Source organism: Simochromis diagramma, unplaced genomic scaffold (assembly GCF_900408965.1).
Source record: "Simochromis diagramma unplaced genomic scaffold, fSimDia1.1 OVJJ01000320.1, whole genome shotgun sequence".
In the NCBI taxonomy this organism is placed as follows: Eukaryota; Metazoa; Chordata; class Actinopteri; order Cichliformes; family Cichlidae; genus Simochromis; species Simochromis diagramma.
Window position 1 is genome coordinate 7,522,366 of NW_024386773.1, and position 26,138 is coordinate 7,548,503.

At 39.6% G+C, this 26,138-nt stretch overlaps 3 protein-coding genes across 6 annotated transcripts; 1 reads left to right on the plus strand and 2 right to left on the minus strand.

Moving 5' to 3' along the window:
- Positions 1-194: 194 nt before the first annotated feature.
- On the minus strand, positions 195-12,007 carry phtf1 (putative homeodomain transcription factor 1). 4 transcript variants are annotated; one of them, XM_040005972.1, is made up of 17 exons: positions 11,914-12,007; positions 11,124-11,240; positions 10,540-10,596; positions 10,372-10,441; positions 10,011-10,169; positions 8,716-8,896; positions 8,075-8,195; positions 7,483-7,671; positions 6,981-7,226; positions 6,653-6,781; positions 5,966-6,235; positions 5,532-5,663; positions 5,336-5,422; positions 4,936-5,091; positions 4,695-4,790; positions 4,134-4,259; positions 195-859 (listed from the first exon to the last, which is right to left on the minus strand). In XM_040005972.1, exons 2-17 carry the CDS (start codon positions 11,151-11,153, stop codon positions 839-841), a joined length of 2,070 nt encoding a protein of 689 aa, XP_039861906.1. In that variant the 5' UTR covers positions 11,154-11,240; positions 11,914-12,007; the 3' UTR covers positions 195-838. The 4 variants fall into 4 exon arrangements, with proteins under 4 accessions (XP_039861906.1, XP_039861902.1, XP_039861894.1 ...); XM_040005968.1 differs by lacking the exon at positions 11,914-12,007 and adding an exon at positions 11,426-11,833; XM_040005960.1 differs by lacking the exon at positions 11,914-12,007 and adding an exon at positions 11,426-11,833 and having other exon boundaries at positions 11,124-11,275.
- Positions 12,008-12,212: 205 nt separating this feature from the next.
- On the minus strand, positions 12,213-16,642 carry LOC120717799 (olfactory receptor class A-like protein 1). The gene has a single exon (XM_040006045.1). The coding sequence runs from the start codon at positions 13,545-13,547 to the stop codon at positions 12,606-12,608; it is 942 nt and encodes a 313-aa protein (XP_039861979.1). The 5' UTR covers positions 13,548-16,642; the 3' UTR covers positions 12,213-12,605.
- A 145-nt stretch (positions 16,643-16,787) lies between these two features.
- LOC120717792 (olfactory receptor class A-like protein 1) lies at positions 16,788-19,772 on the plus strand. Its single transcript, XM_040006032.1, has 2 exons — positions 16,788-16,896; positions 17,025-19,772. The coding sequence occupies exon 2, from the start codon at positions 17,027-17,029 to the stop codon at positions 17,990-17,992; it is 966 nt and encodes a 321-aa protein (XP_039861966.1). The 5' UTR covers positions 16,788-16,896; positions 17,025-17,026; the 3' UTR covers positions 17,993-19,772.
- The last annotated feature ends 6,366 nt before the right edge of the window (positions 19,773-26,138 follow it).

Sequence of the window (26,138 nt, forward strand, 5' to 3'; positions counted from 1 at the left end):
GTCAAGAATAGATCCACGTCAGCCTACGCCAAAGCACACACCCCCTAACCACAAGGGCTCTGCAGAGGATCAGGCGCAAGAGCAAGAAAAGAAAAAGCGCTACACAAAGACTGAAGGGTGAAAATCCTTTTATTTTTTCACCATAAAGCGAAGATTTATTTATTTATTTATTTTTTACAATAAGCACAACTAGCTTCTTTGCATAGTTATTTTATTCAGCATTACAGACCTCATTATAAAATGCAGATAGTGGTCAAAAGACAATGGTTTAACAGAACAATTGCTAAATAAATAAAACCAACCCAGAATCACAGTGTTCCCTTAAATAATACAAAAGTTTGAAATAAAAGTTCAGTCCTATGGAAAAAAAAATTACACATCTGGCCATCTATTTTGATTTACTGGCACGCTTACTTTTACTATATTTAAAAGAAATAACAGTGAATAAGACTAAGCAACCTTTACACATTATCTGATCATTCACATGCCCACATATATGTACAAGAAACATGTGTAAATCTGTCACAGGAGCCTGGAAAGAGCTCAGACCTCAGCTTGCTGCTATTTTTAACCATTTAGAGAACATTCAGAAGTCAGAGGTGAGGCACTGAGTTTGTGGCAACGCTGATGGAAAATGTGATGCCAGGTCAGCTGAGCAGCCAGCGCTGTGGCGTGTGGGAGACTTTCAGAGCATCTCAGGCTTGTGAAGGACTGATGAAGCTCAGTTGGAAGGCACCGATAACAGAGTTTAGTGTCAGTAGCTTTGCACACTTTTCGGCGATGAGAAGATGTCTGCAGTCTCCAGTGTCTGACTGTTAGTGGTTTGTAGTTTTCACCTTTAAGGCTTGATTTTCCACAGCTGGAAATTAAGCAGAGACGAAACAAAACAATTAAAAAGAAAAGGTTAATCATCTTACTGTGCAAAATAACCCATTTAAAAACAGATGTGAAGAGAAAGCATTTAAAAGACATTTAAAATCACAGTCTCCAATTGTCTCAATCGTGGACTGTGGAACCAGTAGCCAGCACATGCAAAATAAGGAGTTAAGACTTGTGAGATTTAAAGTGGAGCCAAACCATGTAGTATTTTAAAAGCAATCAATAAATCTGAATGAAAGAGACGCCAGTGTCATCCTGCCAGGACTGGAGTGATGTGTTCCCTCAAATGAGTGCTTGTATTTTCCACCAGCTCATTTAACCATGTATACAAGGAGTTGTAAAAATTGTGGCAGGAAATGAGGGTGTGTAGGATGTTTAGTGTTGTTATTGGTGGGCACAGGCCTGACCTCAGCAATGATTATAATCTATAGCTAGCAAAACTGAAGTAGACTCTTCACATGCTGGTTAAACTTATTAAACTATCAGTTCAATACTTTGGGAAACTCCATATTTACCCCAGCCCGCCCTTGCTGCTGCCTCATTGGTGGATACATATACTCTTTGTAGATGACTGGCTGTTTAAATTTTTGTAACATTCTTTTTCTACGTAATCACAAAATTAAGTGGAATGGTGGATAAGTATACTGGACTCATGCTAACACATACAGTGGGGCAAAAAAGTATTTAGTCAGCCACCGATTGTGCAAGTTCCCCCACTTAAAATGATGACAGAGGTCAGTAATTTGCACCAGAGGTACACTTCAACTGTGAGAGACAGAATGTGAAAAAAAAATCCATGAATCCACATGGTAGGATTTGTAAAGAATTTATTCGTAAATTAGGGTGGAAAATAAGTATTTGGTCACCTCAAACAAGGAAAATCTCTGGCTCTCACAGACCTGTAACGTCTTCTGTAAGAAACTTTTCTGTTCCCCACTCGTTACCTGTATGAATGGCACCTGTTTGAACTCATCGTCTGTATAAAAGACACCTGTCCACAGCCTCAAACAGTCAGACTCCAAACTCCGCCATGGCCAAGACCAAAGAGCTTTCGAAGGACACCAGGAAAAGTATTGTAGACCTGCACCAGACTGGGAAGAGTGAATCTACAATAGGCAAGCAGCTTGGTGTGAAAAAATCAACTGTGGGAGCAATCATCAGAAAATGGAAGACATACAAGACCACTGATAATCTCCCTCGATCTGGGGCTCCACGCAAGATCTCATCCCGTGGGGTCAAAATGATCATGAGAACGGTGAGCAAAGATCCCAGAACCACACGGGGGGACCTGGTGAATGACCTGCAGAGAGCTGGGACCAAAGTAACAAAGGTCACCATCAGTAACACACTACAACGGCAGGGAATCAAATCCCGCAGTGCCAGACGTGTTCCGCTGCTGAAGCCAGTGCATGTCCAGGCCCGTCTGAAGTTTGCCAGAGAGCACATGGATGATACAGCAGAGGATTGGGAGAATGTCATGTGGTCAGATGAAACCAAAGTAGAACTTTTTGGTATAAACTCAACTCGTCGTGTTTGGAGGAAGAAGAATACTGAGTTGCATCCCAAGAACACCATACCTACTGCGAAGCATGGGGGTGGAAACATCATGCTATGGGGCTGTTTTTCTGCCAAGGGGACAGGACGACTGATCCGTGTTAAGGACAGAATGAATGGGGCCATGTATCGTGAGATTTTGAGCCAAAACCTCCTTCCATCAGTGAGAACTTTGAAGATGAAACGAGGCTGGGTCTTCCAACATGACAATGATCCAAAACACACCGCCCGGGCAACAAAGGAGTGGCTCCGTAAGAGGCATTTGAAAGTCCTGGAGTGGCCTAGCCAGTCTCCAGACCTCAACCCCATAGAAAATCTGTGGCGGGAGTTGAAAGTCCGTGTTGCTCGGCGACAGCCCCAAAACATCACTGCTCTCGAGAAGATCTGCATGGAGGAATGGGCCAAAATACCAGCTACTGTGTGTGCAAACCTGGTAAAGACCTATAGTAAACGTTTGACCTCTGTTATTGCCAACAAAGGTTATGTTACAAAGTATTGAGTTGTATTTTTGTTATTGACCAAATACTTATTTTCCACCCTGATTTACGAATAAATTCTTTACAAATCCTACCATGTGGATTCATGGATTTTTTTTTCACATTCTGTCTCTCACAGTTGAAGTGTACCTCTGGTGCAAATTACTGACCTCTGTCATCATTTTAGGTGGGGGAACTTGCACAATCGGTGGCTGACTAAATACTTTTTTGCCCCACTGTATGTCATTTAAAGTGCTGTATGCAGTATACAATTCTTCATGATCCTGATGAAGGCCACAGACTGAAACGAGTTGGTCAAGTTGGTGACTTTACTACAAGTGTTGCTAGAGCTTCGGCCTCTTTAGACTCTTATTGTGCCAGAAACCTTTTATTCTGTTTTCAAAGAAGTCCTATTTACTCTGTATGTATCATGTTTCTGCATTAAGAATAGAGCCAGACACGTGAGAATAATAGCTTTGTTTAGCTTGGAATTGCATTGCATAAAGACAATGTCACACTTTTCTACAGTTGTAAAGAGAACACATTAACATAAGGTTTCTCAATTGCGTAATTCACATATAAACAGGAATTTACAGCAGTTTTTGCACATCATATGCTCTAGCTATATACTAATCAAGTAAGTATTAAGTGTAGTAAAGATTTGTTAATACTGCTGTCTTCAAGCAACCACATAAATATATATTTCTCACGTGGTTAAGCTACTCATGGGAGTTTGTCACTGTGCAGCTTTAGTTCACGTTTTTCCTCTTATCATTCACATGCTAAATATTTTGAAATCTCAAAATGCACATTTCCAGCTTGTCTGCCAGATGGCTTCAACCAAAGCAAGGTTTCCAGGTCAACTCTGTAGGCTACTAACAGCTCCAACAGCTAGAGGGCAACATGCAGCTGTACTAGAACTAAATGTACAGCCTGTACTTTTAGTTGCTCCTCTGGTGATTTATTATAGCAAATATTTATAGTTGTAGTCATTATATTCAATTTTAAACACAGACACTATTTAAATGGCTCAAATTAGAGTAGTTGAGGCTTATATGAGCAACAACAACCAGGTTGTACTGATAAAGTTTTATTTTTTTTCTTGAGAGATAAAAACAAAACAAAACATGGAGCCCAGAGTGATCAAGGATGTGCATCTTAAATCATCTATTTTTCTTGTCTTTTTAGGCAAATTTCAACCTTTTTCATTATAACTTTACTCACTCTGATGTTGAAGCCAAGCAGGTCACTGACTACGGCAGACACAGCAGAGAGAATGACAACTTTGGTGATGTTATAGATCAGAGGGTTCACTGTGAGACCCAGCAGTCTGAAAGGAGTATCGAGCTCCTGGAAGATGTAAGGAGGAAGAAAATGTTATCTAAGATTTATGACATGGGTACCCATACCCTGAGGCTAAAAATGATCAAAGCCAGAATTTATTAAGGATGAAAAACCACTGACAAAGGGGACTCCACTTGGCCTTCATGAGAAATATAACAATTACATATTGCAATACAATCAAATTTATAGCATATCCTTCAGCACAAAGTTATTACGGCTGTCCCAAGGAGATCAGTAGTGAGGAAGAAAGAGTGATTAAGCTGATGGATGTTAGAGAGTACCAACAGAGACATGACAGGGACTGAGGAAAGAAAAAAGAAAAAGAAAGAAAAATCCCCAGCTCACTGCAAAGTTATAATATTATAATTGCATTCTCTACACGGACTGCATAACAACCTTGACTGGGAACTGCATTTAGCTTCAGTGAAAATTTGGGCTTACCTTCATTAGTTTTGTAGCTAGCTTCAAAACATTATTCACAATACTGAGTTCTTCTTTCTTATTGGGCTTTTTCTCCATCCTGAGATACAAATTGATCTGGAAACAAAAACAGTTTTACACCGTGTTAATGTTACAGTGAAGGCCAAATAATGTATTTAAACCTACATTAAATCAATGGACTAATCAGCCAGAGAAATAGCCTGGAATCTTGTGTCTTTTCCAGCCTGGGGGGGAGCTTTACCTGCTCAGTGAGCAGCACAGAAGAGTTACTATACTTGGAGTTGGTCTCTGAACCCAGCGTGGCGAGCCTTAACAGAAAGAGGACGAGAGAGGCGCACCACACCATGAGCTCCCAGTTCATTAGAGACTCTAGGAATGTCTTGTGGCTTTGCAGAAGCTGAAAAAAGAAAGCAACACTGCTTACATTTATTGACCCCGGCTTTGTTGTGAAAATTGGATTTCTTTGCACCTAACAGAGCATATAAACTACTTTCCATCTTAGCTTCACGGCTTATCTTCAGTAGGGTAATATGATTAAATGGTTGCATGTTTTGAGGCCGTCTCCTTGCTATTTGATCTCCGTGCTAGAATCGCAGTATTTGCACAAAATGATTAAATCAATGTTCTCCCATACGACTGACCTGAGCACAAATGATGAATGAAATGGAAAGTGCTAAAAGAAAAATAGTGGAGACAATGACGTCAACGGAGCGCTGCGGACCTCGTCTCTGCGAAGCACAAACAAATCAATGACGCACGGTTAAAACGACAAGTCTACACCGAGCAAAATGTTGAAATAAATTGAGATTGGGAGTGTTTTGGCAGGAAAATACAAACCCGGAGAAAAGATCGAAGCGACAACCACATCTTTATATTCTGAACTTTCTTCAGCCTGAAATGGGGAATCTCAGATTTCTTGGCTTTGCGAGCTGAAGTTAGGTGGCTAAAGAACTTGGCAAATAAAAGTCTCTGTTGGGCAGACATAAAAAAATACTGTGACGCACTGCAGCAGAGCTAAAACTGATCACATTTAGGATGCAGCACTGAAAACATCTTCTAGTAAAAACACAACTTATATATATAAATGATGACAAGGTAGCAGAGAGACAGAATGGCTCAAACAATTAAGAGCACATTAAGCATAAACAATTATTTTGTCCAGTCAACAGTAAAACAAACAAACAAACAACCAAAAACCTAAATATCTTTCACATTTTGAGAACCTGGGACAGTACATTTTTGTGATGTGCATTTCCTGAATCACCATTCACCTGTTTGTATGTTCTCTCAGCCACGCACATCATGAAGAAGAACAGCCCCGTGAGGCAGATTCTTTGCACTGTCGTGATGAAGAAAAAGGCATGAGCTTGTGTATTTAACGGCCCCACTGCTATTTCTATCAGCTCTGACGGAGGCAGGGAGCTGAGGCCCGACATGTCCAGCCGCTGAGCCAAGCGGAAGGCAAAGGGCAGCAGTGCCAGAGTGACAGTGATGAGCCCGCCAAGAACGAGATAGCCCATTCCCTGCTCTACTAACTTCACCTGGTAATAACAAACACAAGAAGGGAGGCGTTTAAGACCAGAGACATGTGCTGGAATATTTTTATGCAATGAAAGCTACAGACTTTCTTGGACTCTCTTGACAACATATTTTACACATTTACCTCAGACTTTGAATATTTCTTCCGTTATCTGCGTTTGTCAGTTTGCCACATTTGACAGCTAGATGTTCAAAAGAGTCAGAATAACAAATTCTGGCACAGTAATGAGGTAAAATTTGGCTCTTAATTTTTGCCTGGCACTTTATTTTTTGCTCTATCGGTAGAATTTGAAATTATTTCAAGGTGGTATTTCGCCACTAAAGATCTGACCGTAACTGTAATTATTAGGAAATTGTTTGTTTTCAAATGTGCATTATGCTGGACTGGCTGTTAATAATATAAAGAGGAAAGTGTGTACCCGTGTGAGGATGATCCCACTGATCTCCAGTACTGACATTTCTGCTTTCTTACACTCGCCCTGCTCCCAAATGATGGCACTGACACGATCCTTGGATGGGTGACACGCCTGCAGCCAAGACAGCTGGTTCTGAAACGAAACACCACAGACAACATCCTGTTCACAATTCATGCATGTTTAGTGTGTAATCTAATCGGCAACAGGCCTGTGAAGTTGAAGCTTAACCACATGTCAAGACTTTTGAGACTGCTCATAATTTTTATAAAACAACATATTTAGTCACAACGTCCAGAATAATGTGTAGTATTTAAGATGTGTTTGCATTTACTCCAGTGATTGCTTGTTGTAGGCTTTCATCCTCGTCATCGCTGGTCAGAGTGTCGTTTTGTGGGAGGCTCATGCTGGCGTTGCACCTCCCACTATCGTCACTGTCACTGCTCCCTGTGGAGGGAGGGCCTTGGAGAAGCTCCTCCCACATTGTGTCATCGGTGTCGGAGGCAGGACGAGAGCCCACGCTCGGCCTGAGACGCTCCACCTCACGGGGCTTCACCTTGATAAAGGCTTCACTCCCGTCCTGAGCAAATTAAACCAGAGGCAGTGTTCTGTATGCGACATTGAAGTTACTTCACATCAAATCTCTAAAACAAAACTAGACAAATTACTATTAAATAAACTGCTAATTCAGTGCCATCTCTGAAGCAAAGCCTAGAATTGTAATTTGCATCTTCCACATCAGGCTTTATTAATGTATGTGCTTCTTAAATTCCCCAGAAGCTTGCTGTACATTAAAAATCCATTAAGCAACTTTGATGGTATACAGTGAAGTTTACCTGAGGCCTCGGTGTAATTACGGGGTCAGACTTTTGGTTTCTTTTCCGAATAGACGATATTGATGCAGGAGCTGTAGTGGGGTTTCTTTCACTGTGAAATGGTATTTGCGTTACTTCCAGCGGTTGTATTCCTTCCTCTTCCTCACTGGAGAGCTCATCAGAATCCCTAAATCCTGACTTTCCTTTGTTCTGTAAAACATCATCACAAATATATATATATATATATATATATATATATATATATATATATATATATATATATATATATATATATTTTTTTTTTTAAAGCATGCACATGAATTTTACAAACACTGACTACTATATATATGCATGTATTATTTATATGAATAAATTCTTACAACAGCACAAGGCCAGAGGAGGTAGACTTACACCTAAAAGCATTAACAGGATGGTAAATCTATATCAAGCAAGCAGACCCTATATACAGTTCAGTCATTTAGACACAGCAATTAAAAATACTTTTTAAGGGAAATTTCAGACTAGTTTGGCACTTATACATCCATCCATCCATCCATCACATCTGACTGACATTTTTTGACTCTAAAGATCGAGTAGAGATGAGAAACTGTACCATTCTCTCCTCTTTCCTGTATAAATGCTGGTTTTCTTCAAACTGCCAGCAGCCCAGGAGCTCCGCCTCCCCACTGTTGTTCTTTTCTTCAGATTTCTTCAACCCTCTGTTCTTTCTTGGCCTAAAGGAGAGAAAGTCAAAAGACAAGTCAAAGGTAAATGATGGTAATTACCGTCTTTTGACATTTTTATTATTTGTATTAGTATATTAAATAATGACATTATAATTAGTTTATATTTAACATGCACAACAAAAGGGATTTTCATGTGAGATCTGTTTTCATGTACAGCATAACCTGGGATGTGAGAGCCACATTGTACATGAAAAACGAAGAAAAGCAGATATTCAGTTAATACAGTAACTCTCTCAAAAGCAAATGAAAGAAAATGTAGCAAATGATCAGTGTCATGAGAAGTCGTACTGAATATTACAGTTTTTTATATGGAGATGTTGTTCATAATAGTTATGTAACATTAAATAAGTTAACAATGATAGGGCAAATCTCATGTTTAGGAGTAGTGTTTCGGGTCTATCTGCATGTTTAACATGGAACTTTATGCATGAGCCACAAGGAGTGTGAGTGTGTTTCTGTGTTAGTCTAACCACTAAATGCGTGCAGCGCCTAACAATGAGGAAACTACCTCCTTCTGCGCGTGGGGCTGGTGGTATTGCTGGCAGCTGGACTGCCTGAGGGCCACCGGCTGGACTCAGTCGACACAATCTGGCAGTGCACGGTACCCAGCAGCAGCATCAGACACATGGGTCCAAACACCTCGCTGGCAGTCGCCCTAGGGACCTCGAAGTACAGCAGCACCGCTGCCACTGAGGGGAGCAAAACATTTTGCAACAGCAAACAAAACAGTCTCTTAGGGGAGACATTATAACAGAATTCATGCTTACTAATGAGGTCTCTTCTGTGCTCCTCAGGTGTGATGGGTAACAAGTTTAGTGTTGCATATAAATGAATGTAAGCTGTGTTGAATAGCTGGCGAATTGAGCCTGCAGCAATAGATCTAACTTCATGAACCACAAACAGAGCATATCGAGACCTTTCTTCAATTAAATATATGTAATCAAACAACCTAAACAAAACCAACAAAATCAAACTTATTTGGAAAGGAGTGTGCATGTGTCTGGGTGCTTGCAGGCAACAATTTGAAGACACGGTCACAGTAAAGTACTCCTGATGTTTCCACTAATTGCTTTCAGGGAGTTAAGGTGGACTGGAATTAATCAGTGAGTGGTTGTGAGAGAGGGCATGCTGCTTTTTTGGCGGTGGTTAGTGCATTTCTGCAGCCCATATTTTGAACTGTTGGCCAAGGGGGCGACAATCCAAATGACACAACTGAAGAGTTTTTATGTGTCATGTGGCAGCTGCTGTGTGACCGTAAGGCTCCACACCATTTAAACCAGAGCTTTCTTGTGCTTCTATTATCAGTATTAGAAGCAGAATCGGAATACTTGAATCCCACAGTTGGTCACGGTTGTTCCAAGACAGTGAGATCAGTAACTAACTAAACTAAATCAAATAATATATTAAAAAGTTATAAAATATAACAAAATAGTCTATTCTTGCATAGATCTGCAACTAACACATATTTCAGTAATTGACATAAAGCAATTTGCCCTTGGGAAATTATTAACGTTTTTTCTGATTCTGTGTATTTTGATTAAAGAAATAAACACAAAGACGCATTCAGTCATTCGGTTTGGTTAGCTCTTCCAGCACACGAATGCTGACTTATGCTGTTAAAGAAGAGTTTTCTATTCTTCACTGAAACTCTTCTCTAAGCAGATACAAAGTTATTTATCCAGTAAATTAAAAACTGTTCTGATGCATGGAACCTGGTCTAGGTTGAATGTCTACACTGATGTTTGAGTTGAGGTCAGTCTTGTTTTAAGGCTATAGTTGCAAGATGAGTGGTGGTGAGCTAACCTTGCATAATGTAGAGCATGAGGATACATGAGGAGATGGACATGGAGGTCACCTGGATCCACCACTGGAAGAAGAACGGGAACAGCAGCACTCTGACCAGACCCTTTCGAGTCAGCGCTGTCCATGGACTCTCTGGTTTGGCTTTGCTAAATGTAGATCCTGATGGGATGAAAGGGGTGGTCTGTTAAAACTACATTTACTAAGTGATGGAGCAAGGTTAAAGTAAAGAAGAGATTAAACAGAGGCAGATAAAGCACTGCACATACATATATACATTGCATAGTTTATCTGCTTGACAAGAAACCTGGAGAAATGTCTCAAATACATTTCAAAACAATTAATGCTCCTTATTCACACTCACCTCTTACTAAATCAACATCAATAAGGTCTGGCTTGATGTGCCCCGTCTTCTTTGGTTTGCTGTCCAAACCCTATATAAATAGTAAGGGCTTCTTACTCAACTTAGAGGTCAAATGCACTAAAAATACACAAACATTTATTCCATTAAAGAGAAAAATGAGTATCTTACATTTAGATCGGCTTTCTCAAGAGATTTCTCCCAGATTTGTTGATCATATGCCCCGATCTATAACAAAATATAATTCTTCTAATTATCTTAATTCAAAGAAAACACAAGAGGTGATAATAACAACTAAATGATCAAACAAAAACATGTCCAGTTAAATCTATGGAAAGCTTGTGTGATATAACCACACTTTTGTTTTTATTTAAATCAATTTTTGTAAGGAGTAAGGGAACAAAGAGGTAAAGGAAATGATTTAATAAATTGTGAGATATAAGGATGTAAATCAGAGCATATGGATTCAAGATTGAATGACTATGAATTAAATTATTATAATTGTAATAACAGCCACTTCAAAATAAATCAGATTAATAGTAACAGTAATTAGGTAGATGTCTATGGTTTAGCAGAGTTTTTAATGTACTAAGTAGTAAACAAGTAAGTAAAGAACCACAAACAAGGCTCATTACATATCTTACGTTATATTACTAGACTTTACTGGTAAAATATATAGTATAGGTTTGTAACAAGTGATGAGTTTCTAAGACTTTCCTAAATGACACTAACTGTACTGGATGTGTTGCGCTTACCTTTTCTTGGTACCAGGCTATTGTTGCCATTGTTATTAGACAGGGGAACCGGTCAACTCGGATCAGGTCATTTCACGGTAAAGAGAGGAGGAGTGTGGAGAAATCCAGATGTGTTCCCTAATCAGATATGGTGCACGGACACAATGCTGAAGCTTGGAAAAGCAGAACTTAAACGAGAGGCCCGCAAGGGAAAGCAGAGATAAAATGAACGCGTTTTGGTGTGAAACAAGCACCTGTGTATACACAGGTGCGCTACGGGTTAGCTAAAAGTAGCCAAAGTAATTATCTGAAATTATTTTTACCTGGAATTAAACAGCACGGTAGCTTTGGCACAAACTGGAAGAAACCCTTTCTGATCATTACAAACTGATCGTTAACACTTTCTTGTCATCAGTTTCGGGTCGCTGCACGCTGCAGCGTCTTTTTGTGCAACTGAGCTAACTACTAGCGCCGATTACAGCTTACTTTACCTCTTCCGGTAAGTTTCGACGCGGATAATTTCTGAAAATACTACATTTTAACAGCTCTTCTGCTTTCACACATATGTCTACTTGTTTATTTAAGCTATTTTACACTTTTTAGCCCATTCTTCCGCTTCCCTTTTCCTGGGTTTGTTGTTTTTCTTTAGTTGGATCACAGTATTCCCTGAGGTTTGTCTGTCAGGTGGCCATTTCAGGTTATTCAAAAGAGAAACCCCTTTCAAAGACGTATGCAATTGTCAACATTAAGTAATAAGCATGAACTAAAATTATAGACAAAAACTATGCTACATATTTGTCAGTATACGTACTTCAGTGATGAAACGCATACATCTTCAGAGGGCAAGTGCTACCTGAAAGGCTAATCCGTGGGAACAGAATACCCAATTTCTCCATAACATTTCGGCCACTGACAGCGCAGCTGCTGTAGGAACTGTAGTATCATTTACGCTCACGTTTAAGCTTGTCCCTTATATAATACCATAGCCGTACTTTAATGCAAAAAGGGTCCCTCTGAATTATTTTTACATATTAATTTAACTTCTTAATCTTCTAAGCCCTACAAGAAACTTTTTAAAAATAAATTTCCAAGACATGTTGTAAATCCCAGTATTCCTGGTTTTAGGGTGTAGACTCCCTGAAAATTCCTGAAAGAATTTTTCTGTGTAAAAATGCTTCTAGCTCAACTTTTAATTTCTTTTGTATCAAACCAATGATGAGGATAAGGAGGCGAGGAGGAAGAGGGGATTTCTGGCATATATGACTAAAGAGAATGTTCTCTCTCAATTAGCACAAACTATATTACAGGTACATGTGATTGTAATTTACATTTAATTAGAATTCAGATGAAAATATTAAGAATACATACAGCTGTACAACACTACTCTCTAGTTCTACTGTTTAAATAATAGCTAAATAAGAGTATCCTGAAAATGATAAGGTCTGATAGAACAACTCTGCTGTCTAGCAGGTGAATCAGCAGGCTGTTAAGATAGAGACAGAGTCATTTGTCATTCGAATCTTGAGTGTCCGCTGATGGCTGCTCATGCTCAGCTGTGCACACGATCTTTGCTTTGACCTTTTTGTTTGAAGAAATGATAAAGTAGGGGCTGAGAGAGGCATAACATGAAGAGAAAAACACCCTCATATCAGCCACCACCGGTGACACTTTTGCCACCGTCAGCATGTAGATCCAGATCACATTTTCAATCCCAAAGAAGACCACATAGAGAACTACCAGGGTTAGCACTGCTTTGGCTGCTCTGGTCTCTGCCCCTCCACCCTGAGAGCGACGAATCCCTTTCATTTGGTGGCTGTGGCGGTGGAGCAGCAGCAGGATGTAACAGCTGGAGCCCACCATCAGGGCAACAAATGCAAAATCCCTCCCAGAGATAGCCACCCCGTTAATCACATAGGACAAGTTGTCTCTGAAGTCTACAAGGCAGAAGCCCAGGTCTAGGGTAAAGGCAGAGACAGTGCCATTTCGTGGAGCCATGGAGAATAATGGAGTTGATATGCATATGGCCATATTGAAGAGCCACAGCCCTGCAAAGGTGGGAATAACCAGGGATGGAAGTGAAGGCTTCAGCCTGGACAAGTAAGGCCCAGTAGGGGTGATGGTCACTGCCTGAAACACACTTAGCATGCAGGTGATGCAGACTGACAAAGCCCGGCCAATGCGGTAAGCATAGATCACCACCTTACAGCCCGGATCATTCAATAGGGCCTTCAGCCCGAACACCGTCATTGACGGGGGGACACTGCGGGTCAGCAGCAGCAACAGGTTGGTAAAGGCCAGGTGGCACAGGATCATGTCCACAGGAAGGAGCTTCGGTCCAGTGCAAACGATATGTGTGTACGCCAAAAGTACCACAGTGTTTCCTAAAACGCCCATACCTGTTTGCAAGAGGAAGGAGACACCTTTGATGGTCACACACAGATCCATGCCACCAAGACCTGCAGCTGTCGTGATTAACAAAGCAGAAAACCAAAACTGTGATAAATACTATACACATAACCTTAATCTTTCAAGATGACTACACGAGTTTTGATAAAACCAGATAACACCAATTGTGTCACCTGTAGTGAAAATGATGCTCACCTGAAGTTGAAGAGAAAAAGTAAAGTATTTAGTGCTTTAAATGTTGGAGAGCCTTTGTAAGTTCAATATATAATCCTAGATGCCCCTAAGGATCGGCCAAGATATTAGTGCAACAAACTAAATATGACTCATGGTCTCAGAGGACAAGACCCACAAAGGAGACAGCGTCCCCATGGATGTTGATACACTTTTTTGGCTTGTTGTATTGACCACTACATGGCTTATAACAGATCCATGATTAACATGTTCTCAGTGTAATGGGGTAAAAATATCCTTTTTAAAAATACTGCCCAAAAACATAATAATAGTAGTGATGGCAGAATTTTGTATGCGGATTGTTTTCTAGCTCAATCTGAGTTTTAACTTACGATCATATTAATCAGAGTTAGAATACTTTATTAATCCCTTAGGAAATTATAAGGTTACTTTGAAATAATGTTAAGAATGCCGAAGAGTCATTTCAACGGGCACAACTTTGGAACGTGGAAATTTGCTTTCTTTCAAAGATTCAAGAGAAGGTCAAGAGATTTTAGTTGTTGGTTGCAGTCTGGGAAAATCTGTTCCTTATGTAAATTCTTAAGTGTTATTTTCCTGCACTTTGAAATATCATAAAGCTATTTCCCTGCAGAGTTTTAAGAAATACGGTTGATTGACCACGTGGAGACAGCCGTGAGTGGTTACTGTTTACGCAAAAGCAGCCTGATGATGCTTTGAATGAGCCATCAAGAGGCCTTTACACGCACAGCTGGTGCTTCAGCGTGCGCTCCTTTTCTCCATCATGTCCTGGGAGCATGTTAAAGACACAGAGAAGCAAAACAATTAGCCATATAACAATGCATGTCTGCACTAATTGGGGGCATAGGGACAACTAGACATTATTCATTTAGCACCGACAACGGAAGTTTGTTATAAGTATCCCCTGTTTTCTAACCAGCTAACCTGTAAATGGCAAATGTGTCTTTATAAGGACTCTAACCTGGTCAGCTGCACAAGTTTATTTTTGTGCTAAAACGGTGTTGTTTGAGAAGCCTGCTTTTCCCTGGGGGTGGAGGTGGGATCGGGGGGGAGCCTTGGAATAGATAATCACTAGATGTGTTATTTGCTTCCCTGTGTGTTTTTGTAACATGTTTAAATGTTCTGAGAGCTAATTAAAATGGCAAGTTCGAGCATGTCCTTCTCAGGGGATTGCAACAGTAGGCTTCATTGCGAGTTAAAGATTTCTTTTTTTCTCTTGACAGGAGATATGTTCTCGCTGATGTAATCTGTTTTTAGCATTGCTCCTATTCTCCTATTATAATTTTGTTGTTTGTCAGAACAACAGGTGAATATGAGCGTGTGTGTCAAAAAACTATTCTTGTTATATAATATTATATTCCCTTGAAGCTGCAGACAGCAGAGATTTATTATTGTCCATGCTGTACATACATATTCTATATGTGTAAAAAATGCTTTCAGCTCAAGTGCACAGTTGTGTAGTGGCTTCTAGAAAAGCCCACACAATTGGAACAATCTGGACGGCATGCAAATATCATGCATACCCTGTAATGATGAAATTTATGTTACTAGGACACAAACAGACCCTTGCAGAGCCTCGCGTATCGTCATGTGAAACTGATAAAACCCATTGCGGTTTATGTTAATGCATTTTTAAAAAATCAGGTCCATTCTTAGATGTTCATCTCAGTTTAGTTAAGAGAAATATCACTTTACACTCTTTTGTTCCTTTGTGTGTGCTGATGAGTGCAAAATCTCTGAACTGGCAGAGGGGTTATTCATTGTATTCTCACTGCACCTTTTAATCTTTCCAATAGAAAGAAAAATGCACTTTCAGAAGATTTTGACTTAACAGTCTCACAAGGAGATGGGGACAGCTGACCTCCCAGCATTTTACATTTCATTTGTCTTCATCATCTAAAACTCATTCACTCTAAATTCTTCGGGAGCTCACATTTGATTTCTTTTTCTATACATAAACATAGCTGATTTTCATGTAATGTTCAATCAAAAACATAACATGACTGGCTTTTAATTTAATTCCTATTTTCATAAAAGCTGGACTAACACAGAGAGGCACAGAACGTCCGCACTAAATGATACATATCCAGACTCATTAAAAACGTCAACATATAAATATAGAGGGAAACATACTAGACTAGATGAAAAAATTAAACTGTAATAAACAAATCTAAATATTTTGTGCATTTGCATGTTCAGTTTTACCCAGTTGGTTTTCAATGACAGAGAAAAAGTATTTCAATTAACAAAACAGAACAAGAATTTTCAAGGAGAAATTGTATCAAACCACCATTAGTGCCAACACATACATTATATTCATAAATAAATACTTAATCAGGGTTTCCTGAATGTAGCCACACTATTTCAAGTACTCTATAATTTTCAAAGTAGGACGTGTCTTGTGTGTTCTTACAGGAATTAAGCTTAATGTTCTCTAGCAGTTCCCTGATGTTAAATCATATTGTCCTTGCAGCATCCTCACAGTTTAGGCTAAATTCTATTAATAATTTTTATTGCTGTGGATGAATTTCGCAACCATAAATCATAAATCGGATCACGCTCCAAATGAAAATTGCAGGTGATCTACCGTGAAGAGTGAGTCGAATGTCCTTTGAATTTTTCCTTTGTTTCCTCTTCCTCCACTGGAGGACACTGTGGTGTTGATATGCCTCTAACCAACACAGGGAGGGTTTCTGATTTGCAGTGGCTTTAAAAAAAGATTGTAGATATGAAAAATGCAAAAGTATTGTTGAGGGTTTTACACAGAGATCTGCATATAGGTTCAGTAATTAGAAAATTGATTTAATTCTCTCTACTCAGTGAAACAGTGACATGGAGGAATGATTGTGATCTCTTTTTTTTGACAATAAACATGGGACTGATAGATATTTCATTAATGTCATATCTCTCATCCACTGGTAAGCTCTTTGTACGAGGACACACACAGCTTCCACTGTGTTATCCTGTCTGAAACCCAATACAGGTACAGAAGCAGTCATCTGAATTGATCTCAAGTAATTGGAGGCTGAGGGAAGAGAAGTCAATGGACCATGCAAAACAGATCTTACCTGTCTGCCAGTATAAGAACACAAACACCCTGACTACATCAGGAGAGAAGGATCACAGCGTGACAGGCACAAGGTCCACTTTAGACCTCTTTAGCTTCGACGGTTCTCAGGTAGGAGTTAAACTTCGAAACGATTTTTTCCTGAAACCATTTAAATGCTAGGCACCATTTGACATTTAGAAGTGCATGACAAATAACATATTGATAATGTGATTTTATTGATTTTCAACTTCCTGTAGGAATGGCATTAGAAGTGTTTGTCCGTGGGATGATCTTTCTCTTCCTGGCCGTTGTGGGAATTCCAGGTAATGCCACTGTAATTGTGGCATTCCTCCTCTTGCTGTACCAGGAGAAGCGACTTTTAGCAGCTGATGCTATTCTCCTGCACCTGACCTGTGTCAACCTGCTGGTGGTGGGTGTACGTGCTTTGACGGAGACCCTGGCCTCCTTCCGTCTGGCCGACATCTTTGGAGACACAGGCTGTAAATCAGTGATCTTTATCTATAGAGCAACACGTGGCCTCTCAATCTGGCTCACTTTCCTGCTGAGTACCTATCAGTGCTTGAGCATTGCCCCTCCAGGATCAAGCTGGGCTTCTGTTCGTGCCTTGTTAGGTCACTATTTGGCCTTTGTGTTCCTCTTCCTTTGGGTTCTCAATGCCTGCATGACGACAGCAGCCATACTGTTTTCTATCAGTGCCAAGAATGAAACTAGCCCGATAGAAAATGGCCTTAATGTACAATTCTGCTATTTGAACTTTCCTTCAAAGCTGTCCAAAGATGCCAACGGGGCAATCCAGGTTGTCAGGGATATTGTGCCCATGGCCGTCATGACACTCGCAAGTCTGATTATCCTGGTATTCCTTTACAAGCACAGCCAGCAGGTGAAGGGACTCCGCAGTAGTGGTGGCGGTGGTGCTGGAAATAGTGGAGCTGAACAACGAGCTGCCAAAGCTGTGTTGGCACTTATGACCTTGTATGTTGTCTTGTATGGGGCAGATAATGGGCTTTGGGTGTACACCCTCACTGTGAAGAAAACCATGAGTTCCTCACTGATCACTGACCTGCGTTTATTCTTTAGCTCGCTATATGCAGCACTAAGCCCTCTGGTTATAATTGCATCAAACAGGAAGGTGAACAGCAGGCTGGGGTGTGTAGCACACGAGAAGTCTGCTGTGGAGAAAATCAAAAATCTTTCTAGCATGTGAGGCCTGCTGGGATCAGTTGATCACTGGGCTGAGATTAACCTCAGACAGAATTTTTGAAACTCTGGGTCATGCATCGGTTATTCTGTCTTTGAAATATACTGAGTACACTATTTTCCACAGTTTCCTGATTTTGCTTAAAATTTGGGAATTGCACTGTCTTTTTTCCCCATGTAATGGCTTTGGTAGTTATTAATTCACAACATGATGCCCTTTTCTTTGTTAAAAAGACCTTTCAGATGTGTTTTAATTCAAATACCTAATAGTTCCTTATTTATTATGTCACTATCAATCAGAACAACCCTGTTACTGAGTACAAGTCTGTACAGATCTCTGCTGATCTGGCACTATGTTCTTTTGTTAGTTTATATTCCCTCTATATTAATTGGGAGGAAGAATTATAGTTGGTTGACATGGGCTCAATGTAGCTGCCTATTTAGCTATAATTAAGGCTTTGAATGTAATCTGGGAAGTGTCCTGTGCTAATGAGCCAGGCTAATTGTCCCACAGAGAATTGTTTAAAACCTTATGGAAAAGACTATATTCTTTGGAGGGAAAAAGCGATGTTCATTAATCAACAATAGGTTACTCCGTTCCGTGCACATGTTATATTGTATGTCGAGGCTTCTTGGGTACAGTTATAAGACTTTAAGGACACAAAAATACATCTTGGCAAAAGCTCAGATGAGCTTGCTGTGAAAGTGGCAATGTGGGAGTTTAGGAGTCATTATGTAATTGCTATGTCTCGGAGAAGTAAGTGTAAAGAGAGAGAGAGAGACAGGGTGAGGACACAGCAACCTCTGTGAGTGACAGTCAAAAAGACATAAAGTGGGGCTGCCAGCACTCTGTGATCCTGCAATAACTCTAAAGTGCAATCAGTGCAGCGGTATTCAACTACTGTCGCATTGCAGGTATGAATGAGGAGGACAAGTCCTCTTTCAGTGCTTGTGCAGAACTGTTGCTTTCACCATCACATTGCCTTCAAAGGGCATTAAAGGCCATATCTTTTATCTAAAAAACAAAAAAACAAAGCCCTGTTAAAATTTATTGTAAAAGTTGCAACCATTAAAACCCTTGATAATGTGATTATATGACTTAAGCTTCTCTGAGGATGAAAAATTCCATGTGTCTTACTCTTCAAACCACTGAAATCTGATTAGCACTTTACACAGACTCCGGTGGAATGAAGGATAGAATACATGGATGGTTTCACAAGTGAAGTGAGCACGCTGAAGCCTCCCTTCAGGTGGTGAATCACTGGGAACGTTGACACCGATTTCAGTGATGTCATTCTTTCTGTTTCTGTCAGGGAAGAAGAGGTTGATTAATTAAAGAGAACAAATACATGAAAGACAGGTTCCATTGGAGTGTATGCTCAAGTTTCCTTCTGTACAGGCTGTGTGAAGGGTGTGCCAGGCGAGGCCTCTCCCTGCACAAGTAAGGACCTGTTTTCGATGTTTTCCATCCTTTTGCAGTCTTTTCAGCTTGATGAATGCAGGGTGCTGATTAACACGTACAGTCCAAACCCACACAATTGTAACCATCTATTACAGCATCTCACAGCCTTCAGCTCAAGCATTTACTCCTAACACTTAATTATTCACTTTACAAAAAAACCTGCCTGTCTATGCACACTTTTCAGTCTGAAGTCTCATTTCACCTGTATGACAAGACAATGCACTTGCCACCTAGAAAACACAACAAGGCACAACTAATTGATATTTACCCCCCACCCCAAAAAAAAAAGAATTAAAAAAATCTACGAATGCTAACCCTTCTCTTTCCTTGTGTGTAGTTAGGCAAGGTATACGACACAAACCTGTGCAAAGCCACAAACGAAAAAGCTGTCAAGTTTTCCGGGGTGGTGGATTTAAATGAAACCAAAGTGTTGCATTAAGTCACGCCAGGTGATCCTCTTCTGCTGTGCCTGATTTCAGTCTGTTTACCTGCACCAGGTACAGGCATATTTGTCCCTGTGTCCACCAATGGAAAAGCAGCAAGAGGGTTAAACCTCCCCCTTTTCTGCCTTGAAGCAAGTCCACACCCCAAAAACAGCTTCTTCTTTTTTTTTTCCTTTTCTTTTACCCGGGAACTAAATGTTAAACCAGAACTGTCCCCTCCCCCACAGAAACGTTTATGAATTACACAAACATCCAAATGTTAATCATAGAAACCACTATGTGCAAAAAGTGGCAAAAAGCACAAATGTATAACAACCTCCTAATATTAATAGTTTGATAATGATGATCATAAATGAAGTTCATTTGAGAGCACCATCAACCTGCCAACCTCTTTATTAAATCCTGTAACCTTACATGTTATTTTGTGGATTAAAATACATCTTAGTTGGTAATCCCATGAAAATCTTTATCCGAATATAGCAACTGGGGCTTATTACTCTAATGAAAAAGTATCAGTAATAAAATAATCCTTAAAAAGTTATGCTTAAAAAACCTAAATTTTGAAGAAATGACAGACGTAATAAGCTCTTTTCAATCTTGCTGATGTTGTCTTTGCCTTTCCTTCAAAAGCACATTTTTTCAGATGTCTTGTTTAGAGAATCTGAGTGAAGCTACTGATGGAGAATGCCACAGAAAACTGTACTTTTATCTAAACTCATTTGGTATTTTTTAAAAATGCAGGGGTGATGGTTTAAAAAAAAACCAAAAAAGCCATCTCGGAAGTAGCTTTAATTCAGTGCAGTGTTCACCTGGGGTTCATCTGTTTTCGAATCGCTGAATTATACCTTACCTCAGAATAGCTGACAGGAGGTGACCCGAGTTTAACACAATCTTTATTAATTTTTTTTTTACAATCTTAAGTTACAGAGCTAGATGTGTGTGACCCATTTCTTTGCATCCACCCAGTTTAACTGATTCTTTGAGACAGAGCGCACACACCGTCATGTTTCGACTTGTCTGGAATGCTGCATTGCACCTAAGCAAGGAAGTCAAAAGAAGAACATTTAGACAGCTGAGGTAAAAGTTAGCCCTGTTCAGTCTCAGCAAACACAGCAAAACTTTTTCATTTTATACTCTTTAACTCCCCTTTTTGTTGCAGAGACTGAAATATGAAATACACGGTTAATATAAACACAAACATGGAGATTGTGGAGTTTCAACGTTTAAAGTTCTGGCAGTTCTGATTTTATTTACACTGTAGCAGAAACATGTTAGTGAGGGAATAGTTTGCAAATGGAAATTAGGCTTATTTTTTATTTATTTTTTGAGGGTTGGATAAGCAGATTGATGTCATTCTGGTGTTTCGGCACTAACTATACAGCTACAGGCACGAGCAGGATATATGGAGAAACACCGAGCTGGCTCATTCTAACCAAAGACAGCAAATAGCACCTTTAAAGCTCACTAATTAAAATGCTATACTTTTGTGTTTGAGCTGCACAAAAGAGCAGTGTAAAGATAAAATAAAGCAAAACAGAAATAAAGGCTTGTTGGTTTGGACAGTATCGGGTGGACTGTTATTCTGTTTCTGGACTGTGCTAATCAATACTCTCTCTCTGCTGGCATTAATAATATTCATGCAAGTCTGAGTAGAGTTAAAATAAATAGTAGACCAAGTCTCTTTTAATTTAGTATTCAGTAGTCTGCTCAAAATAAACAATGTGAAGACAAGAGCTGAATCTGTATGACTGACCAAATTGGCATAATAAATGAAACTACTAGAATACCACAGTACTTAAAGTATAATGTATGACACGGTAAATAGAATTTGAAGGGTATTTATGTAGAGCCCATACTAACCGCTCACCATTCACAGAGACATTCATACAGCACTTTATTATATGCATTTCAAACACCCCACTTCAATGCCCAAGGCCAGTTCAGAGTCACCAGTTACCCATATGTGTATGCCCTTTGAGTGTGTCAGGAAACAGGCACATGGGGAACGTGCAACCTCCACAGAGAAAAGCTTCAGGTTCAGTCCAGTGTAGAAGATTGGGTGGGGTTTGGTTCACTAGCCTGGGGGCAGTAGCCTGCTGCAACTCCACCATGCTCAGGTAAAAAGTGCACCACTGTACTGATACATGAAATAAACATTTAGGATGCCTTGCTCCTTATCTAACAGTGTCTCTTACCATAAGGAAAAGGAGAAATATAGTGTAATAGAGTGTTTTTATTTCAGCTTCTGAACAATAACAGAATATTAATAATCTTTCTCCAGAAAGATAGAGCCGCTGGATTGGCTGAAATGAAAGCTGAAACCTGTTCTGACATGAACTGAAGTTCCAGCGTAGGCTATGTAAGAATTCTCTCAATACGTATGTGGCTCATAATTTATTACTCATGGGTGAATTAGTTTTTGTTTTATCTTCATATAGGTAGTCTCACGGAGATCAAGATATCTTTTTAAAGTAAGGGAGAGAAATAAATGTATATCAGGCAGGAACAGGCTTCATTGGCATGTCAGTTTGCAAAGATTTATTCTTTGATGAGCCAATCCCGTGTCCCTGAGGCACACTGATTCATGCTGAATGCTGTGTGAAAGCATAAACCCAGCGCCCAGATTTTAATCTCTTTAAATGACTGCGGTTAAAAGGCAGCTAACACAGTAGGGGTTCAAAACCGGGGGCTTGAAAGTTGAATTAAACTCCAGGAAAATAGTATATCTGTATCTGCAAACTAGTTGCTAAATACACTATTTTGTTATTTTGATTAAAATGCCTGAATATTGAAGCTAATGTAACATAGACAAGTCTACTTAATTAAAAAACAAACACGCAAATAAACAAAAAATAAAGGAAAACCCCTGTGACATGCAGGATCTTACGCAACTTGAAAAACTGACATCAGATACATACATCACTAACTAACCAAAAACATCTTAAATATAGTCTAATAAGGCATATAACAATTAATTGGCTTAAATGTTGACTTTGAATTGTTTAGTACTGTGAAAAACCTGAGGCACTTTGCATAATTAGACTTATGTATTTACGTGTGGCATATATAATGGCCTCAAATTCATTGTGTAGCAAGATAACAACTCGCAATCATAAACATAGAGGTGGTCATGTCATGGCTTGCATGTATGAACATTTCAGGAACAGGCTTTCTTCCCTTTTATGACATTGCAATAGATCTAAGCAGCAGCAGAATAGAATCCAGAGTGTGCGCATTTTTTAAACCACTGTATGTACAAAGTAGCTCCACCAATCTCAATGCTTACCTTCACCCAACAACATAAGAATGACCCCAAATACACTGCCTGTACAACCAAAGCTTTTAACTGAGGTGTCAGACCTGCCAAGTCAGTCACTAGTTTTAAACTCTGTTCATTTTACCAGCTTAAAAAAAAAGACTGAGACCCAGATTCTGTGTGTGACCTCAACTGTGCATGTAAGTGACAACATTAATGAACTCTCTACTCATTTTTGAAATGTATTTTATTAAGATAAATGAGAGCCAAATGTCCCCTGTCAAAGCTGGTTGCCTGTCCAGTCCATATGGTGTTATGGATAACTTTGATGTAACCATAATCCTTTTAGAGCTTTACAATCTGCCATAGTATTTTTAAAGCACACAAAAACAGATCCAATATTGATCATTATTCCATTTGTCCACGCTGAAGACACCTAATGCTATTGCTTATGCTTATTATTATTTGCTTTCTTTCCCAGAGTTAAATTAGACTTTAAAACTATATCTCTGTGGTAATTAATGGTGGGTAAATATTCTGTCACCCGTGAACGTGTTATATCTTGCTTATTTAATCTGTGCCAATCCAATCCAAAGTGTGAAAACCACAGGTTGTGGTTTTAAAGGGATTATATGCTGTATTTCTTGGATGAATACAGCATACACTTCAGTTTTGATTTATATTATACAAATGAGAAATAATGTGTTAATTCGGGGTGCTGACATGTGAATTTTCTTACCGCTAGACAAGAGACTAACTTTCGCCTTTATTTCCACTCTTTGTGCTTTTATAAGCTAATTAGCCGGTAGTACTGAACAGCTGGGTTAGCAGTGACAAAAGGGATGCTTTCCTTAGATGGTAAAGTGTTCCTTTCAAATGTTACACTGTAGTAGACGTTAGGATTTTGCCCTTATCTTTCTCATCTTTCCCACTAAATGCCAGAAAGGTGGAATTTTCCACAAGCCACTACCCTGAGTTTGCTGTGGAATGCAGACAAGATGGAGCAAGCCTGCAGAGAACGACATCTCAGCAGTAACAGTATGTTGAGGTACTTAGCTTGTGCACATCATGCCCACCTCCTTAATTCTCCCTTCAGGGGGTTTTGTTGAGCTATTACTCAAATTGTAGCGCTGTTCTGTAGTTGCTACTGTTGCTGTGAGGTTCCTGCAGAGGGCCACCTTAGAGTCACTCATTTCCGCAGTCTGAATTCTATGACTCATTCTGGTGGAATATTGTTGTTTATTTCACGTCGCTAGTTTTATGCAGTAAACCTCAATCCATCTTTCAATATGTTTGTTCATCTGAGTAGATTTCACAAAGGCCCTAAAAGAAGGAGGATGTTCTAACTCAACTCTAAATTCAAAGCTGTACGAGACATTTACAACTGCTCTTTTAAACAGCCTTAGATTGCTATCGGTGCCTTAGAGCAACAGACCTTGTAAAGTTGCACAATGTGGGGCATGTGCTGACATAACAGCCACACGTATCTCATCTCTCCACTAGCCCCCTTTGCACACGTAGTGGAAGAGGAAAATCACATTTGAGGAAAATGACAAGAACATCATGCGTCTTTGGCACCGTACTGAATGTAACAGTACAAAATCTCAGACAGTCATATTTCTGTACACTTTATATGTTTTTACATAGTACTCGAATGCATCTCACGGTCCTTTGATATACATACATACAGTATATGGGATGACAAATTGCCCAGAGTGGGGAGTTACTGGTATGTGATAATAAGGAGTATTCCTGCAACATATTATGAAAAATTGAGCTTCCTTGAGCTTTTTCAGAATAAGTGGTGTCACTCCACCCACTTAAAGCTGAATAATAGATCTGATGAATCCTCTGTGTATCATGCAGCTGCTGTCAGAGTAATTACAAAAGACACGAGTGGAACACTCACACAGTCATATCAGAGTTTATATGAGTTGAGAGTATCACAGTATCGCAGGAGCACACTGTAGCCCAGAGACTAGAATAAGTCTGCTTTCCATGGTCTGCTGATGTGAACAACCTCACAAATTAAAGGCACACTTGCTGGTTCTGTTGTGGTTGCCCCGTTGAGACCCTAAATCCCCCAAAAAGTCCAGCCAGCTTAATTTTGTGTTTTGTGTTCAGAGCATTTGCCGTGAGTTCTGAATTTTGAGCTGCTGTTTGGTGCTATAAGGACATCAAACAGTGTACCTCCAGGGGAAGGAGAGGGCGCCACCTGTTGATTTTTTTAAAAGTATTTGAAATAAAGGGGCAGCTTGAACAATGTCAGCGTAGAGCTTCATGCAACCATGATGCTCTATGTTATATTGCTATATTTCCCAGCAGTACGTAGGAGAATACACAACACACTGGATGGCAGATTCATTACATTTTGCATCTCAACCCAGAAACCAGACAGCTATTTTATAATTTGCTGTTACCTGGATAAACAAATCTTAATAAAAGCACCATGTGATCCAGCTTTACATAAACATGCAGAACTGCTGTTGTTTATACCGACTGTGCACGCTTTGCCCACATTAAATATTTGGTACTCCAGCCTCGCTTTAAGTGTCCTTGGTTCTGCATAAAAGGTACGTGTTCATAGTGATGATCGGTAGCGTGAAGCAGCGATACATTTACAGAACAGGTCTAAGGAACCTGAAAAAAAAAAAAAATCCACATATTTTGACAGGCCTCATATCAGCACAGCTCTAGTCACGACTCGCCTTATATTATCCTAATTGGTGTATCTCAACAAAACAAATGGTGAAATGCTTGCATGGAAACAATTCTTCCAGCACTTTCACATCACACTTCAGAAACAGTTGAGTAACAAAATTGTCCAGGCAAAGAAGACCAAAAAACCCAAAAACAATAAAAACACAAGGCGCTTACATATAATAAGGAGACTGGAGGGTGTAAGAGCTGTTTGAGCAATTTCACTACAAAGGCAAAAACAATGTGTCTCATGATGATTATTATATTTATGTCTTTATATGTGCTGTCACCA

Coding starts and splice junctions, on each gene's coding strand:
- phtf1 (XM_040005972.1), bottom strand. CDS start 11,153: ATGGCAACAATAGCCTGGTACCAAGAAAAG. Junction 8,196..8,715: donor AGCCCCACGCGCAGAAGGAG/GTAGTTTCCTCA, acceptor TCTCTCCTTTAG/GCCAAGAAAGAACAGAGGGT. Junction 7,672..8,074: donor ACAGGAAAGAGGAGAGAATG/GTACAGTTTCTC, acceptor GATGTTTTACAG/AACAAAGGAAAGTCAGGATT.
- LOC120717799 (XM_040006045.1), bottom strand. CDS start 13,547: ATGGATCTGTGTGTGACCATCAAAGGTGTCTCCTTCCTCTTGCAAACA.
- LOC120717792 (XM_040006032.1), top strand. CDS start 17,027: ATGGCATTAGAAGTGTTTGTCCGTGGGATGATCTTTCTCTTCCTGGCC.